Raw genomic sequence first — 20,832 nt, forward strand, 5'->3', positions numbered from 1 at the left:
TCACACCTTTTTATTGGGGAGGTTTGTTTTTGCGGCGACATTTTAACTGCGCACACAAGAAAAAATGCTAGGATGTGCCCCTTTCACCCTGTAATTAGTTGGTGTGTGGGGGTGGAAGGAGGAGAGGCGTGTGTCGTTGTGTGTGCGCGGTTCCACACTTGGCGCCGCAAGGTCATGCTTGTGCTTCATTGTACCTTCATTATCATAAGGCATCCATCTCTTTCTTCCATTAGTGACGCTTCGCCATGTCGCCTGCGCCGACCTCTATTTACATGACTAAATTAGATTGATTTGACTCGGCTGTGTGGGTGTGTGTGTGCGCGCACAAGCAAGGATCTTCCAATAAAATGATGAAAAGGGAAACAATATTGATAATTGATCCAATATTTTATTTATTCTGTAAGGTATTGAGAAGTTCTGAATAGTACATTCATTGATAGTTTGTCTTTTTAGTAAATAGATGATGCAGACACTTGACTGTTTGAACAGTTGGAATTATAATGCTATGAAAAAAAACATTAAAAAAACAATGTAACTTAAAAAAAATATATAGTCTTGGGGAGTCACAACTCACAACCTGGAAGTCACAACAGAAAATGTGCCTAGCAAGTTATGTCCGGAACATTGCCGTAGGCATGAATTTTCGTATTTGTGCATTTGACTGTTTAGACTGTTTAATAAACAGAGGAAAGCGTGTACACACACCACAAGGAAGAAGAAGAAAAAAAGTGACAGCTTGTAACTTCAGAAGTTAGGGCATCACTTTATATTGTTAAAACAAGTTTGAAGTATTTCCAGAATCACTCGCCATGACATCCGTTATTAGCCAGTGTTTGAGCTGAAACCAAGTATGTGCAGAAACTGCAGATTTTGATGATCTTTTATTATCAATGTTGGCATAAGGTGGCTGTAAAGAGATAAATGAGAATTTTTCGTTTGTGTTTTATCAAAGTATGCTTATGGACAGCTCAAATTGACATGAAAACCAAGTATGTGCATGTGGTGACAGTTTTGTGCTAATGTGACAACACTGTGTCACTCAACAACCCATGAAACATATTGTGATTGTGAAAAGAAGAAGACAGTTTTAGGTGCCAAAATTTGTCATTTGCGCGTTTGGTCTGGTCAGGGGACATTCTTTTGCAACAAAGTGTGCGATTTGTGACCATTTTGTTTTTAGTCTTGACTCTTGAAAATGCGTTTAAAATGTTAACATACAGTGATTACTATATAACAGTAATTTGTAAACACATCACACTTATTGAATGATGTTTTTTTTTTTTTGTCGCGATATTTTATATAATGAAAAAGTAAAACATAAAGTAATGACTGAACGTGTAAGACAGAAATTATTGAATATATTGTTTAGTTTGAATCTTTTTGAGAAAAAAATGTTTTCATTGGATGATATTTTCTTGGTAATATACTGTAGTTCATTTTAGATTTTTATTCCTCAATGCTTAACAAAGAGGTTTTTCTTTCAACATTATTTGAAATATGGTGACGTCACGTGTCATAGATGGTTTTCTTTTAATATATCGTTATGGCACAATTCCCACCCCATGTAAAGACCCCAAAAAGTCATGTTATTTCCCCATATGATATTGTACATCAGAATGTTAAACAGTGAGGCTCTTTAACAATAGTAATAACATGTCATGATGATGTATGGTAGCAGTGTGTGTGTATATATTAATATATATGGGGTCACCTGCTGTCTAACCCCCTATCCCCACCCCCACCCCTCTTCATTTCTGCAGAGGGGAGGTTGGGGTGTCCCAATTCTATAGCGCCGACGTGCATAATGCGCAGACAGCGAGCAAGATGGCGCCCTGAAAGAAAAAAAAAAAAAGCAGTTGATGACCTCGCCACACTTGCCCTTCCGCACGCGCTCATTGTGCCTCAAAAGGGCCGTCAGGAAATCACAACATAAAGGCCAACGTGCTGCAGTGAATGCAACTGCGCCATTGTGCTTCAAATGCTTTAGTGCTATAGGATTGGCACCGAAGTGCTTGGCCCACAAAAATAATAATAATAATAACAAAATAAAAAATTACATCTTCTCAAACTAATCACATTGATTAGAAAATAGATTTGTTTTTGTTTTGTAAAATTATTGTGGGTTTAAATTAAAACAATGTTTTTTGCGTTCTCTGAAGTTTCATTTGGCAGGCCTGAATATGGCGAACGGACTATATGTTCAAATGGCATTCAAATCAGCACTATGATTGTACAAATTTTAAAAAAAAAATATTTTTGCTTTCGTTACATCATTTTTTTGGCATTAAAAAATAAACAAACGGAAATTTGTTGCATGAAATGATTTCTTTATTGGGATTTTTTTCCTTTTTTTTTGTACAACAAACCAAAAAATAAATAAATAAAAATTGGAATGAAATGACAAAAGTACATACACAAAAAAAGCATATGTAAATTATGTAAGTTCAGTTTTTTAGACACCTGGAAAAAAATGTGAATAGTAATACGCATGTTGGTCGAAATAATATTTGAATTTTTTTTTCAAATTATTGAATTATTTGAGATGTGTAAATATTCTCATTTATGTTATCAAAAATATATATATTTCTTCTTCTTTTTTTTTTTTTTTACATCTTTTCTTAGCATTTTCTGATATTTATTAAAAATTAAATCTCTCAAGATTTGGAGGCGCATGATTTCCATTGCAACAATTTACATTTTTGTTAGAAATAAACTGGCATCATTTTTTTTCTTTCTTTTTTTTTTTAAACCCGTATGCCACATTCTATCTAACCTTGTGTTGTCATTACAGGTCAAGCGGAAACTGGCAGACCTTCAAAGTGGCCCGCTGTCACCACATGGCACCCCCTTACCACCCCTACGTGCGAGCCCTCTGTCCACTTGGCCCACGCCGCTAAGCTGCTTGTGATGGCACCGCGACCATTTAAACGTCTTTTGACGGTACCGACCCGGATCCCCGCGTCAAAGCTGCTTAACCTTCACTGCGCCTTTTGTGCGCCGCGTCCTACGGGCGGCCCATACGTACGTGACATCTCGTCGTCAGGTGAGCGAAGACTGTGGCTTCTCTCTTGGCATTCACCGCGTGCCTTAATTGTATTGAAATTAAATCAAGGTCCACTGTGAACACAAAGAGCTCAAACCAAACACCGGAACACCGTTGACGTTACCCGTCGCGGCGACGTTCGCGAGTGATTGCGGCGGGGGGGGGGGCGGGGGCAACAAAAGACACATGCATCCATGCAAGATATAGCAAGCTGGAAACGGCCGGCTCCCATTCCTGCACACGACGCCATCATCACCTCCTACACCCCGCCCCCCCCACAAACGCCGCCGCTTAACGGCTTTAAGCGTCGCATCGTTACAGTCGGTAAAGCCGCGTTGTTATCTCCCTCATCCTCCTCCCTCCCTCCCCTTACGTCCGTCCTCCCACTCTCCCGTCACCTCTCTGTCGCTAACAGGCTCGAAATAAACAAATTCAAACACTGGTGTGATAAGCAGAAATGTTAGTCCAAGGAACTTCCTAACTTTTTTTTTTGAACAATTAATTGGTTTACCTAGAAAAATAACTAATGCACTTGTTGTCATATCCCAGATGAGAACAGGAGAGGAGGCTGCAGTATTTCCTCTCGTTTTGGCGCATCCGTGGTCCCCGATTCCGCATCCCGAGGTCCTCTTGCCGGCTTGCAGGATAAAGGAGGGATGCTGGGATGGCGGACAACAAGGGGATGGGAGGCATGCAGTCAGGAAAAAAACAAAACAGGTAGGGAGGTTTAAAAAAAAAAAAAAAAAAGTATATAAACCGTTGTGGAGGAAAAATCCATTCAGGGAAGGAAAAAAAAAAAGCCCAAAAGGATACATATATAAGCCACGTAGGTATATATGTATGAGCATCCAAGGGAAGAGGAGATAAAGGGATGGAGGAGGAGGAGGAGGAGGCGGAGGTGGAGGAGGAGGAAGAAGAGGCGACTGGCTCGCACACAGACACACTGCGCCGAGGCGAAGGCACGAGCGGCAATTTATGCTTTCTGGTCGACACCACCCCCCACCTCATCAACACACACACACACACACACGTACACACTCACGCATAGACAGGAGCGTCCCGCCCCTATCTGCCCCTGTCCCGTACTGGATGCGTGGCCTATCTGATCAGTGCAGAGGGATTAACCAACGAGGCCAGCTGGCAGGGATTACATAGGAAAAACTGGGCTGGGGGTGGGGTGGGGCGGTTGTGACGATGCGATGGTTTTGGCTAAAAGAAGGGGGGGGGGGGGCTGTCTCGTCCCTTTACATGCACATATATGCAGCGAAGTCCGCAGCGTTCATGGATGCAATCGTTGCACGGCGACGTCAGTGGCGGGGTTCAGCGAAGTTCATGTGTCATACGTCATACGTGTGAGGGCAAAGTGTCGTCGTCGGTAAATGAACGAGGACGTATTGGGTTCACTGCGAAAGAGCGTACTAGGTTGGATGTAAAAGAACACTTTTGGTTTTGTACAGGAAAACGTATGAGGTTTACTGCATGAGAACCGACTGGATTATTAGGTCTGTTGTATGTGACTATGCATTGTTCACTCTAGATTCACTGCATGAGAAGCGATGAAGTGCGCGGTAGAACATACATACTCAATTAATCATTTCACGGTATTGGCACAAACATCACATAATGAGAAGGTAGTAGGTTTTATGTCTGGACTTATGAGCATGGTACGAGAACGAACTTGGGGTACAATATGTGACATTGTATTAGGTTGAAGAAATGTGCTAGGTTCAAAGTAGGGCTGCAACTAACAATTTTCACATGTCCATTATTTAGGTGATTAATAAATGAATCGAGTACAATAAAAATCATTTGAATATCCATTTGGGGCTGGAATTTTAACTTTACTTTATCAAATTGAATAAATTATACTCATCATAGCCCAATATCAATTCATAAAACCATATATTGATTTTTTTAATGTCTTTTCCCATATATTCTTGACAAAAAAAATTCATGTTCCATTTTATTGAATTGAATTTAAAAAACAAAACTTCGAAATCAAATCAAATGGAACTCTTGCGAATGGAAATCAAATCGATTCAAGTATCAATACCCAGCCCTAATTTCCACGCTTTTATTAAAAAAAAAAAAAAAAAAAAACAGGGCATTATTTCACACAACACTAAACAGATGAATTAGGAATCAGTTACTGGTTGTTTTCAGTACCGTGTTAGTAAAGAGACAAAAATGTAGATCATTGCCAAATCTAAGAATTTACTGTTGAGTACTTGATTTTCTGAGGACTTGGACAATATAAAATTAAATGAGGTCACGGAACGATTAATTGATTGTCCAATATAATTATTGATTTGAGAATTGATTATCTGTTCAATAATAGTAATAATAACATACTAGGTTCACTGTATAAGGGCCAACGTGATACACTGTGTACGTTCACTTCAGCAGAACAAAATTATCCCTGACCACATATTCGATTCACTGTATGACAACCTGAGAATGCACGACATGCACATTTATTATTTGATTATATCTTTATCCAGGACTACACTTATGAAATGACATTTGTGTACCAATATAAATTGATTGTCCTCACAAATTGAATCAACACAGCAGACATTATGTAAACCACTGGCAACAAAAATGAAAATATCCAAATCGGGCCCATTTACCGATACCCAAGTATGTTGCATGTAGAAGTGTCATACATGACATACAAGAGCAATGGCCGCCCTTTTGCACAACACGTTTGATAAATGCATGTCAATGCTGCAGGAGGTTGCACGTGAAAGGGGAGGTGGGGGGGGGGGGGGCAGCCATGGGAGGGGGAACCCCCACGGGAGATGGGTTGGGAGTGGAAGGGGGAGAGCGGTGAGCGGCTCGGCTGACAATGCAAGGTTTTGCCCCCTGACCCCTTCCGCGCTCCATCATCCGTCAGCTGATCGCGGGAAACGGGACAGCCGCAGGAACAAAAAAGCAACCCCAGCCCACCCCTCTCCTCCGCTAACAACGTCGAATCGAACGCACCTCCATCTCATGCTTCACTTGCCAAACCTTTACAACCGTAATGCGTCCATCTGTTATGTTAACGCAGGATGCTGAAGTGCTCTGAGGGCCCTAGTAAATTTATGAAAAAAAATATGATGCAATTCAACACATTTTATTTTGCTTTATGCTGCACGCACATGCTCCTGATTCGTTATTTTTTATTTTTTTTATTTTTTATTTTTACACGTTATGTGGATCATTAATTTGCATTTGAGTGCTGCCCAGATCGTATTTAGACACACACTTTGATCCCCATTTTTATCAAGGTGTAAAATATCTATTTTGATCTTTGGCAGCCAAAAATCGTCTGCAAAAATCAAATGTAGGTGCAATTTTTCGCTCGAGCTGTGCGGAGTGTTACGACGTCGCTAAGCGTTGTTGCAGGCTGTCGACTGCAGTTTGAGCTACAGTGCATAGGACAGACACGCACACACACACACACACACACACACACACACGTGCAGGGCCAGGCATACAAGCGCTGCTGTAAAATCAAAGCGACATTTTTAGGCCCACAAAATGGCGTTTTTCTATAGCGGATAGAAAGAATAGGACATGGTAGACGTGTGACCAGTAAAATGGGCTTAGATTCTCCTGAAGTCCGACGTAAATTGACAGGAAAAAGCCCTGAGTCGAAGCTTTGATATAGGGAGTTATGGATTTTTTTTCTTTAAAGACTCTAAATGAATTCCTTTTGATTCTCTTTATTTGGTTTTAACGGCCTCCACTTTCTTCTTTTACCTTCGTTTGAATCTATTTTTTTAAATTCCAAAATACTACTCACCCCAGAATATAATTGTAGTTCATTACAAGACTTGTTTTACTCAACTTTTTTAAAATCACTGTCATTACATCTGGAATGATACACCTATACTACAATTATCTTTCAGTGTATGTAATTGTAACTTGCCCAGTCTAATTATTCCCTTTCTTTGCTAATGGACTGAGGGCAAATCACAAGGTTTTTACTGCCTAATAGTGAGCGATGGTGTCCAGTTTAATTTCACTAAATGTGGTTCAATTTCCTTATGCAGAACTTTATAGCAGAGCAAGGGAGGGTTCACTGTATGAGAATCTAAAAGCTTGTTCACGCCTTGAGAACATTTTCGACACCGTGTATGAGCACATATGAGTTTCACTGCATGAGAACATGCGAAGTTGATTGCGTGAGTAAGATGACATTGAGAACATACAAGTTTCACCGTAAAAGAAGGTAATGTGAGGTTGACTTTATGCGAGTGTGCTCAGTTGACTGGCTGAGAACGCATATGAGAAGTATATGAGAACATAGGTTTGCTGTTTGAGGTCCATTGTATGAGAAAACAGTATCTTTAGTTTACTATGAGAAGATGAGTTTAACTGCATGAGACCATATGAAGATTGGTGTATGAATAAAAGAACAGTTTAGTTCCATAGTAGGCTACAATTATTTATTTATTTTATTTTATTTTATTTTATTTTATTTTGTTAAGCCCACAGTAGGTTTAGGGTTGTTTATGGTTTTATGCTGCCAATTCCGATGCGATCACATGAATTTTTAAATTTTAAAGCTGCTCAATAACGATTATTTATTCTTCGATTAATCTGTCAATACTAAGAGAAAAACATTCTATCCAAATTTCCATTCCTTTTATTATACAAATACCTGATTTAAATTTTTTTCAATTTGATAGTACAGAAAACATGTTATGATTCAATTGCTGGTTTGGTCTATAACGTGTCGTGCTCAGCGAAGTGGGAGGGGCTGCTACACTACACTGTAGTTGGCTGCAACGTACAAGCTGTTTTTGTACGATTCTTATTTGTGATTGGCAATGAAGGACATTGAACTGAAGCATAATTCAATCATTTTGTAGTCCATATATTGAGATATGTATCGAATCATTTTCCATTGTAGAGATGAACACCCCCATTTAGAATGTGAGCATACATTTTAGTTTCACACTTTGATAAAATGAGGGTTAGTATATGAGAATGTATTTGGTTCAGCGTATGGGGATATGAGGGAGATTGTATGAGAATATAAGCAGTTTACTATGAATATTGCAGTGTACTACATGCCGGTATTAGTTTCGCTGCACGAGAACACATGAGATTGACTGTATACGAGGGTTCCCATGCAGGAAGAAGGCGTCGGCTCGGAGTAGAGCCGGGTTGAGACAAATAGAGCGCAGGGTTCGTCCCCACTTGGGTAATCCGATGGAGAGATTAGCAAGCAGGCAGCATTTGGGCGGGATTATGGAGTCATTAGAGAAGACTGGTGCTCCAGAGCCTCGCTCATGTGTTAATGTGGCTTTGCACATCCTCAGTCTGCACAGATTGTCTCCCATCGACTACTAAATACTCTCACAATATTAATTCAGGCCCTACGTCCGTATTCGCCCACCTTATACCCAACTTTAATTTGAAGCATCTTTATTGTTCAATGTTAAAACACACAAGTCATTTGTTTCCAGTTGGAATCACTCTACTACAGTAGACACTATAACAAAATATTAATTTGCTGAATACACAAACACACAGTACAGAGAATCAAATGAAAATACATGAAGGTATTTTAAATTATTTCACATTGCAATAACTGAATTAAAACAAAAAAAATTCCAAATATGTCAGTTATTTTTTTTTAAAGATAAACATGGTTGATATTTATTACTATTATTATTATTATTATTATTATTATTATTATTATTATTTTTGATAGTATTTTTCCCCAGTGAATTTCTGTAATATTTAAATATATGATGCAAACATTTCATGTGCAATCCACGTTTTCTATATACTGTATTTATCACGTCAAATAGTGCGTTTTCTAATCCAAGAATCACTACCCTGGATTAATATGTGAATATATTCTCTATTGAACACATTTAGTGTATAGAATCAAAACGGCAGCACTTTTAATACAATATAAAACATTTAATAATTCAAATAGACACTGAGTTATTTGAACCTGCACAGATGCTAATGTATGTAGCGTGCTTGGGGGTGACGCGGTCTACATGATGATGTCGAGCGGGTTTAATCGGGATCAGGAAGTGTTTGTGTGCGTGTGTGTTTGTGTGTCGCCAGTGTCGATGCACTCCAGCGACCACAATACAGTATCACTCCTATACACCTCACCCCAAATAAATTTGTCACCTTTGGAGTGCCTTTCCGCAACTTTCCTTTAAGCATGCAGACACAAAAAAAAAATCTGCCGCGTTCTCCCCCAAAATAACAAAAATCCCGCCGCCTCTGCACACAGCGTGCCCCACTTCCCCTTCCACCATCCCCCCCTCAGCCTCCCTCTTTTTTTTTTTTTTTTTTTTTGTCAAATAAATTGCTATGTGACCTACTTCCCGTCTTTGCACCGTTCCTCTCATGTTCACATGTTATTGTTTGACACACGACTGATTTCGCTTTGGGGTGTACAGTAGGGAGGAAGAAAACACGGCAATAATGATATCAGGTGTAAAAAAAAAAAAAAAAAAATAGACAGCGCTGTGTAAAACTCCAATTGACCTTTTTCACAAAAATACAACAATACATAGGATAGGCGATTAGACATTAGGTAAAAAGTATTACTAAACTTCAACTAAATATTTGACCTATACAATCTGATTTGTTCTTGTATTTTTTTTAAATAAAGCAACTACCTTATAGTTACACTGTGTAGGCTTATGTATCATCCCATTAATAGTCAACAGCACTGTTTGTCGCATTGAGTGCTTTTTAAAATGATTAATACTCTGCTTTTTTGTTTTTAATTGTACTTGTAATGGAACTACATGGCTGACATATTCTGTGATGAACAATAACGCTCACAGAATGTCATGCAGGCAAATCAATTTTGCAGCCTAGTTAAGCAGAAAGCACTGTGCTGTTTCTTTTTTTTATATATATATATATATATATATATTACTAATAAGCGCGACTAATTTATAGAATCATCACGGTGCCTTTTTAGAACTCAGTTAAGTTTGTCGTTGTACATTAATGGACAGTGACTTGAGAACATGAAGTCATGAGTGGTCCAATTATCTGATAACAGTATACATTTACATTCCATTTTCCATAGTGTAATGTTGTTAGGTTTACGCTATGAAAGTGTGTGGTTAATTGTATAACTTACAGTACGAGAGTATTAGACCATGTTAAGTTCATTTTATGAGAACATAATAGTTCCACTGTATGAGAACACATACTGTATGATAGGAGGTTGACCATTTCAGAGCAACTGGTTTACTGTATATGAGAGCATAATAAATGTGCTGAATTAGAACATGCACCCAGTAAGAACATATTCTAAATTTCCTTATTTGGTAATGTGATGTTGTATGAGACCAAATGAGCTTCACTAATAGGTCATGTATGAGAGCATACATGTGATAAGATAGCATCAGAGATTCACTGTCTGAAAACAATGGTTCACTAGATGAGAATGTACTGTATGTTTCGGGCTTTTTTTTTTCATAGTTTGTTCCTGCGACATACACTCAGGTGTGACTTGTGTATTTTAAAATTAGAGCTCGGACTAGCACCCAAAATTCTCGTCGCCCGTTCGTGTTGACTTCCTGTGCATTTCTGCGACCTTCTATCCACCGACGTTAATGCACACAAATTATATGCCAACCACCAAAACAAAGTAGAAGAAGAAATGGAAGCAAAAGAAGAATTCAAAGATGAAAAAACACTGTAGTCATGGCAACTGTGTGATGTTACTCTGTTTCCAGCATGCTGTGTGGTGGTCCGCCACTACAAGGATTTTGCATTAGTATAAGATTTGACCACACAAATAGAAACACTTTTCCATAGTTAGAAGCAGGAGTTTCATCCAACCGGAACTCTTTTGCTGCCCGCACTTTTTTTTTTTTTTGGTCACTTGATAACCCAACGACACATTTGAACAGCACCCTGAGTTTCGGAAAGTATTTCCGCACCCATGATGCATTCTGGTACAATGTATTACCCGGCGCGAGGTATAATCCGAAAAATATCGTACTCAGTTCATAGTGCATCGTACATAATGTTCACTGTATGAGAACACGTGAAGTTACTTGTGGAGAACGTATGATTTTCACTGCATAAGAACATGAAGTTCACTTTATGACAACATACGAGAGTCTTGTAATGAGAACGTCTGAGCTTGTAGGAGAACAGAGTTCACTGTATTTGAACATGAGGTTCTCATATATGAGATGTATGAGGTTCACTGCATGAGAATGTCTGAGGGTCAATGATGAAATACATCATAAGACAATAGATAATACTGTAGGTCTGTTGTATGAGAGTATATGACGTTCACCATAAGAAAACAAGTGGGCACCCTATGATAACATATGAGGGATGAAGTATTTCTTTTGGGCAAAATACTTTGGTGTCTTGTTTAGGGGTGTTAAAAAATCGATTCGGCGATATATCGCGATACTACATCGCGCGATTCTCGAATCGATTCAATAATAGGCAAAATCGATTTTTTTTTTTTTTTTTTTTTTTTTTTTTTTTTTTTTTTTAAGGATTCACACCTTAAGCATGGAAGAATGTTATATGAATGGAACATTAAGCCTTAATATTTTATTTCAATGCTGTTCAAACATGAAACAAATTACAACCTCTATAAGACTGAAATTTCATATAAATAAATAATACATTTTCATATAAATCTTACACTCTACAAGCTTACTGATTAGTATTTTCTAAATTTGAATGAAAAAAAATCGCAACAATCGACTTATAAATTCGTATCGGGATTAATCGGTATCGAATCGAATCGTGACCTGTGAATCGTGATACGAATCGAATCGTCAGGTACTAGGCAATTCACACCCCTAGTCTTGTTAATGCTAGCCACGGCTAACTAGAGAACTGCTAACTGGCTATATGACTGTCCTGTCATTTCTATTATCATGAGTTGAGTTTTTTTCTAAATTATAAATTTCATGTTTTGCAGCACTTGACAATGTGTGCACCAATTAAGAATGTTTCAATGCAGAGGCAAGAGCAACTGTTTTAAAGCGCCGCAACACATCACGGCAGTCCACTTCCTGTTGCCGCGTTAAGAGCGGCCGGGCTAAGCCACACTTGGCCTACATACGAGCCTAGAACAGCAGATTAGGGAGCTGTCCTTCTAATCCCATGCACCAGGGCATGTGCCACTGTCGCCATGCAGGCAGCAGCCAATCGGCTTGCCGCTACCATCGCGCTAGCCCCGCCCCCCGCCAATCCGTAACATCTCTTTATTTTTGTGGGGATATCTCTATCAAAATAAAAGCACGCTGAGATTAACACCCCTCCCCCTCCTTCTACCAGTTTGAACCACCTGGCTTCCCCTGTGCACTGCCTCACCTAAAGCCTGAGATTAGGGTTAATCTGAACCTTGTGTCATCCATCCATCCATCCATCCATCCATCCATCCATCCATCCATCCATCCAGCAGCAACCCCCACACGGCTCCCTCTTTACCAAAGAGGCTTTGCTTTTCAAATCCTTTCTGCCTCCATCCTCCCCTTGCGGTGTCTTTTCCGCCAACTTTTCCCTCCCGCCGCAGCCAATCGGCGAGCAGAGAACGTGTCCCCGAGCTACGCTGCTAAAGACACGCGAGCTAACGGATTCATTGTTTCCCCTGTTTTCAATGCATCCGCAATTGGCCACCGCTGCAGTGAAAAGTGGGTTGCACGCAGTGGTTGGATGGTTACTCGCCGTACAATGAGGGGCTTTTAAGTGATTTAGATGGAAGTCTAGAGGAGTCATCCCAAAAAAATCACCCATTAAGACAGCCGGGTCCTCACTCAATCCCAGCCCTCGGGGTCAAATTGAAGGTTCCACAATGGTGGCGTCAGCAAACATATTGTTCCCCAGCGTCCTTTTCATCCGTTTGGCTTTGTCTCAGCACATAAATGGCATCTTCTCCCCCAAGCAAAGTCTCTTCAGGAATAATAATGATAAAAAGAAGATGGTGGGACGGAGATTTAGCAAAAGATGTAGGCCAGAAATAGTTGCTGAATGGAGGAGGGGGGATGTAGGGAACGAAGACCCTCAAGCGTTGGTAAAGATGCTTGAATGAGGAAAAAGACTGCAGACCGTCATAAAAATGTAAAGAGTCAGCATGCATTTTTTTTCCCCCATTGGAAATTCAGTGGTGCCTTGACTGAGTTTAATTTGCTTCGTGATCATGCTCATTGAAAGGAATGAAAATGCCGTTATTCCTTTCCAGACGCACAATAAAACGACAACAAAAATTGTAATGTGTTTAATAAAATAGCTCTACAGTGTTGAAATGTAACAGTTTGGGCATTGTGGCACATTCATTGTGAAACTTTTTTTTTGATGTAGGCACCTGAGCAGCATAAATTTCGAATACATACGAAGATATGTTGCGTTATATTTTTCATTGAGAATGTGAGTAGTCCTGTGTGATTTTATGTTCGGATATAAGTAATTCGTATAGCTTGATATTTTTTTTTTCCCTTAAAGTAACCCGTTAATTTATTGGCAAGTTTGTCATTTCCTTGCTATATATGTATTTCACGTTTCATAAAATGTCACTATTGATATTCAGTTTTTGTCAATGCTGCTACCAATTATTGACCTGTCTCAAGGCCTAATATTAGTGATGAGCAAATACTGCACTTGAAATGTAGTCTATAGAAATTCTTTTATTAATTACATTTTTTAATTAAAAAAAAACTGAAGTTGTGCAAACATGTTGGCCTTTAGAGTTTAAAATCCCTTAAAAATAATGAATATTTAATATGTATATTTCAGGCTGAAGCAGTTTTAAAGGCTGACTTGTTTATGGTGGGAAAATATTTTAATATATGATAGTTTTACTGATATTTTTGTCAATGGGGACTTCTTAGTGTGGATATTTATAAGGACCTCAAGGGTTCATGTTTTTCACTGTTATACAGGTGTAATAAGTTAACATGTCACACTAATGTACTAATCGAGAGTGAGATTACGTACAATTACTACTTTAACGTGCATTTATTGTTTAAAGCAAAATGAATTGATGTGCTCAATCAACCACATTATCCTGAGCATAAATGTGTCAAAATATAGGTCATAACAGTTTGATAAACAGAAAAAGCGGGCGTTCTCAGTTGAAGCGGCTCCTCTCATTCCCTTTTAGTAAAGTACATTCAATGGGAACAGCAAGAAGATCTCCACTTGTGCACGATGTCAAGAGATCGACTTTCCACGCTCAATCGTGCGACACAAATCTAAATTCATGTAAAGAACATTTTGCTTAAAAATCTGCTTTATAGCGGGGGCTGTGAAGGTTGAAGCATGATAGCCGTTGTTTACTGTTATCGTTGAAATCGATGAGTCTCCCAACCCCACAGTCAATGTGCATTTCGGACAATAGTCCAACTTTTGTCACATGGAAGACGCACCTAAATATGACTCCAAATTTGTCACGTCGCTTTATGAATACGAATCCCCCGTGGAGCGTCACGCTGCTTTTAACCGACCGTGGCAGAGCAATCAAACCCTTTTGTTTTTCACGCCGTCCCACCTGCTCGCCGCCACGTCGGAGGGCCCTTTTGAAGCGGTGTGATTTATTATTCTAATTAGTGCAAAGTGAGACTCGAGCAACGGTGCGATTACACGCCCAAAAACGCTCGTCAGACTTGTGAGTCACACTGTTGCTTCCACACAAACAAACCACCGCGTTGCCGCTTCCCGGACGACAACATGGCGGCCGGCGTGCTGCGTTCACTGTGCACCGCACTGCGTGTGTTTATTCATTTCCAGGTCACTTGATAATCTCTTTGATACTTAAAGCACATCTGCACGTCGCTCTGCTCTCGTTGGCTCACAATGAAACAGCTGCAAGCTGGCGTACGCATTAAATCCTGCGGCACAACACACACACATGCACACATGCACAAGCGTGTACACACACAAGTGCCCATTAGAGGGCATGAGCATAATGGTGCACGCATGCTCATATGTAGACTGTATTTAAAACACACACATGCGATATGAACATAGAAGCAGTGAAGCATGATATGCGTGCAACTGTACACTCACAAACACACGGTCATAATTAACCTTTTATAGCACAAAGAACCATAGTTTGTTCATCTTCCAGATGGACTCTAAATGCCTCATAGTGTATGTAGTATATTTTCTTACATCGTAAGAATGAAGACGAGCGGCCACAAAACAGAATCCTAGGGCACACCCCTGGAAATCGGTGAATATATAATATACGAAATACAATTGTCATTAAAATTGGAAGGTAGATAAGATGAAAACAAAATTTAAAACTATGAAAAGCACTTAATGCATATGATGAGGCAGACTATAAAAATCTTAAACAAATATACAAGTATATTACAACTTATGTCAAGTGGAACATTAGCATGGCCACACAATAGTGGAGACTGCAGTTAGTACTTTTTTTTTCTTTTCTTTTTTTTCGGATGTATATGTACATATTGACGTACAACATCCTGTCAAAACGTCAAAATAAAAGCACACAGTTTATTGCCACAGTTTTACCACACTTTTTTGCCCGTTGTGTCCCACTCAATAAAAAAAAAAGAATCACATAAGTTTGAGTAAAGCATTCTGTACATTGTGGGGTATGCTTTGCTGTCAGTTGAACCCTTTACACACAATGCGACAAATTTGAGTGCCCGCTATTTGATAAAGAAGGTGATAAATGTGATAGAATTCAAGAAATAACTAAATGCAGAAATGGCTCCACCTACTCCCCTCATCGAAGTTTTCCAAACAAATATCTCTGGCCCCATTTCCGCGCCCAGCACAAGTGTAGCACATGTATGGAGTTGTCTTTCTTTTGACTTTGACTTTCACTTGTATAGCACTTTTCTACCTATAAGGCGCCCTAAGCGCTTTAATAGTTATGCTTGAGAAAATGTATTTTTTGTTTTTAATTTTGGTGTCTAGAACAGATGTATATGATTTACCGGTGCATTATTTCCTTTGGGAAATATTGCTTTGGTGTGATATTTGTTTTTTTAGTCAGTTGTTCTAAAATGGACAAATCATGAAAATTGAGGTTTCACTCTATATTACAAATTGTGTGATGTGGAACACTAACATGGACACACATTGTTGAGCCACCACATGTCTCATTTACAACATGTGCTAAGTCTCCGCTGCTGTTTTGGTTAGCAACAGAGCTGCTACTGAACGTATTGATCATAGATTTTATTAGGGGAAAAAAATAGGTCACAACATAAATGGCATTCATTGTTTTACTGTAGTTGGTTGCACACGGTGATGCCGCAAACAACCAGACATCATCTGATAGTGTTTGCATCCCCCCTCTCTTTTTTTTCCCCACATTCTCCTGACACCCCAATCATCCCGCATCAACAGGCAGGTGAACCCGCCGCTTGCTTCATCTCTTTCTCTATTTCCTGCTTTCTTTCTTTCTACTTTTTTTTTTTCTCCCCCCACTCTGCTCTATTTCCATACGTGCGCTTGCACTCCCCTCGTGTCGGGGTAATTACCTGGCATTTGCATTGCAAAGTCGCCCGTGCCGCCCTCAGCTCCTCCGCAGGTGATTGAGCTTCATTTCCCCGCCAGATAAGAGAGCCAGGAAGAGGAAGAGAGGGAGTTTAAAAAAAGGAGAGATGTGGGATTGCAGCAGGGTGTGATGTTATTTTGGCTCGCAGTACATGCGCCAAAACAGCGTCCTGACTTCTCCGTCACTTGTTGAGCGTATAGGAGGAGGCATTCTGCGCCCACACATAAATAATCATCCATATTACTGTCATATCGCTGCTATTCAGCTTCCGCTTTAGCTGCTTTATGTGCTAAATGTTTAGTAGCCCTAATGATGAAATGAGCCTGAAGGCAACCGATGGGGTTGAGGAATGGAGAGTATGGCGGGGGAAATAACACCCTAAAATGTGGGTGGTCCTGGAAACACTGACGTACAAGCAGAGCTCGGTGGAAACTCACATTGTCCCAGATGACAACATAATTACGGTAAATCTTCATGGATCATCAATGTGATCTGGTGGAACAAGTTGGTCTTGGAGGTCATCAAGGAAGGCCAGCAGCAAGACCCTCAAGCCAGCCTCCCTCATGCTTAAATCATGGTTCAGCATGAATCTCATTGGATATAATAGTCTTCTTACTACTACTCCTCTCTGTTCTCCTGCTCCTCCCTGTCCTCCCCCCGCTCCTCTCCATTCTCTTGCTCTTCCTGCTCCTCTATGTCCTGCTCCTGCTTCTCTGTCCTCCTCTCACTCTTACACTTCTCCTTCTCAGGTTGCTCTCGTCAAGATTCTCCATTCACCAAACGCGGAGGAGGCGGCTCAAGACACATATGCTGCAGTCCTGATTGCTAATTGCTCACCAGACCTGAATGTGTTGAGTTTTGAACACCTGTGTGTTGTTGGTTGATACCACTTTGATGTCACATGAGAAGTGTGTGTAACAACAGAACATTGTATGTAGTGTTTTGACAAGTGAATGTGCAATTGACTGCAGAATGTATTGTAGGTTGAAGCTTTGAGCTTTTTACATGAGGTGTGTGTGCAACAACTGAGCAGTGTGTATAGTGTTTAGACAAGGTGATTTGCAATTGGCGTCAGAGTGTAAAGAAGGAAAGTCGGAGTGTGAGGGAGTCATAAGGGAGTTTGAAGTAGTGACAATTCGGGTCGAGCAATTTGTACATTAAGTTAAGGTTGTGCAAATTGTGCCAAAATTTAGATTTTTGTGTGTTAACAATCGTGAAAATCTGTAAGGTCAGAATTCCGGTTTCTGAAACAATCGAGGTAACATGTTTACATGCGTGGCGGACAGAGTTCCTCCCGTTTACATGCCCATTTGTGCTCGATTGGAATATTCCATTCAGGCCGTGACGCGCGTACAACGTAACTATGTAAATAACGTAATTTCTGCTTTTAACTTGCGTTCAATAAACATATTTATGTGAATCACCACGCTAAATAAAGTGGTCGATTTCCTCCTCGCTCCAAAAGCGTGGTTTTTTGCTGAAAGCGTCATGTCTATTGACACCTGCTGCCTTTCCTGGTTAATATGGACACAAACAACAAAGACGCATAAATTCTAAAAAAAATATGTAAAATGAGTTGAGTTAATGAGTTGAAGGTCATTTCCAAACAAATGTCTAAAATTTAAAAACATTCTAAACTTAGGGTAACAAATGGATACTGCTTTTAAATGGGTTAAAACACAATATTTAGTGTTTATGGTACACATAACATTGGAAAAGGTCATGCTATCAGTGTTGCAGCTTTGGCTAATGACAGTTTGTTTATGGTGCATACTGTTGATACAGTTCATGTATAGGACAGTGAGGGGTGTGGTTTTGGACAGCGGGTTGGTGGTGGTGATGCCTGAGGTGGTGGTGGTGGTGGGGGGGGGGGGGGATAATTGAGTAGCGTAATTAGGCCTCATTCAAATTTTGCTCCCAAGTTTTAAAACTACAAACTCTCCCTTTAACATTTTTTTTTTCCACACAATTTATGTTGTTACTTAATCCCGCTCATCCTATGGGGTATATGCCACGGAAGAGGCGAGACGTGATTTTGCACATCAGTTTGGTTCCGGTCCGGGTTGCGAACGCGCAACCGAGGAGCACAAAATCGGAAGCACAAGTATTTTTTACGCAGCCCACACGTCGCAAACCGAGCCGGAAACAAACTGATGTGCAAAAACAGTCCCGCCTCTTCCGTGGCATATAGCGTTTTACCACACATGTAGCGTGCATCCATCCATAACTAGCATCTGGTATTAATAATCATGTCTTGAAGCAAATGAATGAATTGATGAATTAAAACATGCGGTTTTAATATGGTACAAAGTGACAACATTGTCGTTATCTCCGATGGGATGGTTACAGGTTTTAATATGGCCGTCGGTGCGCATCATAGCAATGCTACAGTGAATTAAACATAACCAGCTAAATGGCTTGTTTACAGATGATTTACTGTATTTGCATTATTTGGAATCCCGCCGCCATTTATTTTGCATGCGCTTTAACAAGCTATTATTCCCCTTTCCGGATTAACGCCTCCGAAATGGCAAAAAAAAAAACAAAAAAAACAAAAGGCACAGCAGCAGGCCGCGCTCCAACCTGCGAAGAGGCCTCTGAGCGCCATCAAATGGCCCAAGTTCATTTGCATGCACGCCACCGCCAATATTTATTTAAATTTAATTTCATTCCCGCACGCGGTGTGGCGTAGGCTTTTGTGCCAGAGTCATATTAACCCCTTGACTAGTTATTATGCGTTGCACGGCGTAGCCCACGCGCCATGAATATTCATATTCGTGGCGGCTTCCACCAGCCGCCCTCCCTGCCGATGCCCTCCTCCTCACCCTCGTGCTGTGGTAGCTTGCGAGTGTACCACACCCAGCCATTTGTCTCTACTTCTCTCTACCTGCTTCACCTCGTTTGTGTTGGTGTCCGCTGAGGCTTGAGAACATGTCAGATAAGACTCAGATGCCGAGCAGGGAGTGCGCCCTGGCCGGACGACAGGAAAAAATGGCTGTAGCAGGTAATTGTCATGTGAAGGTGAGGTAGCGGTGGTGGTGATGGTGGACTTTGTTGCGCCTCAACTCTGGCAACATAACATGACCAGACACTCGACATGCTGCCATTATGTATTTCTATATAAACGACCTGTGAATTTTGGAAAATAATGCTGCCTTCATGTGGTATGTGTGGACGCACATTCACGTCCTATTTTCTACTGGACAACTGGGAATTTATTTTGATACCGGAGTTTCCGAGCTGAGAGAACTTTTCAAGTTTCACCATGGCAGAGAGTGCCGAAGCATTCGTGAATGGCAAGAAATATTAACACGTATGAAGGCATTAATGTCTGCTAACAGGTTAACACTCCTCACAAGGGTCTCGTGGGTGCTGGAGCCTATCCCAGCCGGTTTCTATAAAATCTAATCTGGAGTTATAATAGCTCATTAAGATTTTGTAAAATAAACAAAACAAGTTAAATAATCTGGTCACCCATCAGAAGAAGCTATGGTCAAGAAGTTTCGTGTTGTCATATTTGTTTGTAGTTATCTTTCCTACAATGTTACTGAAGTTAGTCATAGACTACTGCGCTTTTTGACTTAAAAATTCTGATTACATTCGAACAGTTGTCGAAATCCCCTGGACACAGCTATAGTATAACATCAATATTTAACGTTTGTGTATTGATTCTGTTCTGCAATACAATACAATACATTGCTATGGATATTTTGTCCAATTCTTAACAATATACACTGGAAAGCTATTTGTAATGTTATTATAGCAAACATGGGGTATTTTGTTGACTCTGATGCTCCTCGTCATCACCTATCTTTCTTGTTGCCAAAGTGCATCATGGGACGAAGGGTCCAGAGGGCCCATCTGGGCATTACGCGCATGAAGGCTCCGCCCCGTCATAAGTTCCTGCTCCGTCTGTCCAAGCAGCTCGGAGAGGCCGCGTGGCACAAATCTGTTCCACCCTCTTTTCACGGCAGGGGCGATTTGAGGAGCAGCTTAGTTTGTTCGAGTGTGACCCTAGTGGGAGTTGGGGAAGTGCATGTTTGCAAACATCGTCAATTATAGCTTTCTGTTCATGTCCACCCACCCCCCATCTTTAAAATAAACACCCCTTCTATTGAAGGTGCTCCTTGTTCTCCCCCTCCCTTCCTTGCCTCTCTACTGTCTTTGTAATGTACCCGCTGACCTTGGCGCGAACGATCCAGTGGCAGATTGCTACATGGTAGGGGCACACCAGCCATTATTTTCAGCCAGCGCGAGTCAGACTGCCAATATTTCTTACAAACAGGATAGTAGG

At 40.4% G+C, this 20,832-nt stretch overlaps 1 protein-coding gene and 1 long non-coding RNA gene across 5 annotated transcripts in view; one reads left to right on the top strand and one right to left on the bottom strand.

The window, feature by feature from the left end:
• Positions 1-20,832, top strand: part of LOC144032268 (mitochondrial peptide methionine sulfoxide reductase-like) — a 64,290-nt gene that overhangs the window by 1,216 nt on the left and 42,242 nt on the right. Inside the window, exons 2-3 of one of the 4 annotated variants that reach the window (XM_077540009.1) lie at positions 2,792-3,043; positions 3,593-3,760. In XM_077540009.1, the coding sequence (XP_077396135.1) occupies positions 2,908-3,043; positions 3,593-3,760 (304 nt within the window). In that variant the 5' untranslated portion in view covers positions 2,792-2,907. Of the gene's footprint in view, positions 1-2,740; positions 3,044-3,592; positions 3,761-19,403; positions 19,543-20,832 lie in introns of those variants that run through there. The other 3 variants (XM_077540010.1, XM_077540012.1, XM_077540013.1) reach the window with 3 other exon arrangements.
• Positions 369-4,142, bottom strand: LOC144032270 (uncharacterized). The gene is made up of 2 exons (XR_013287741.1): positions 3,555-4,142; positions 369-1,832 (listed from the first exon to the last, which is right to left on the bottom strand). It is a non-coding gene; the product is annotated as an uncharacterized LOC144032270 (long non-coding RNA).

Source organism: Festucalex cinctus, chromosome 12 (assembly GCF_051991245.1).
Source record: "Festucalex cinctus isolate MCC-2025b chromosome 12, RoL_Fcin_1.0, whole genome shotgun sequence".
NCBI lineage: Eukaryota > Metazoa > Chordata > Actinopteri > Syngnathiformes > Syngnathidae > Festucalex > Festucalex cinctus.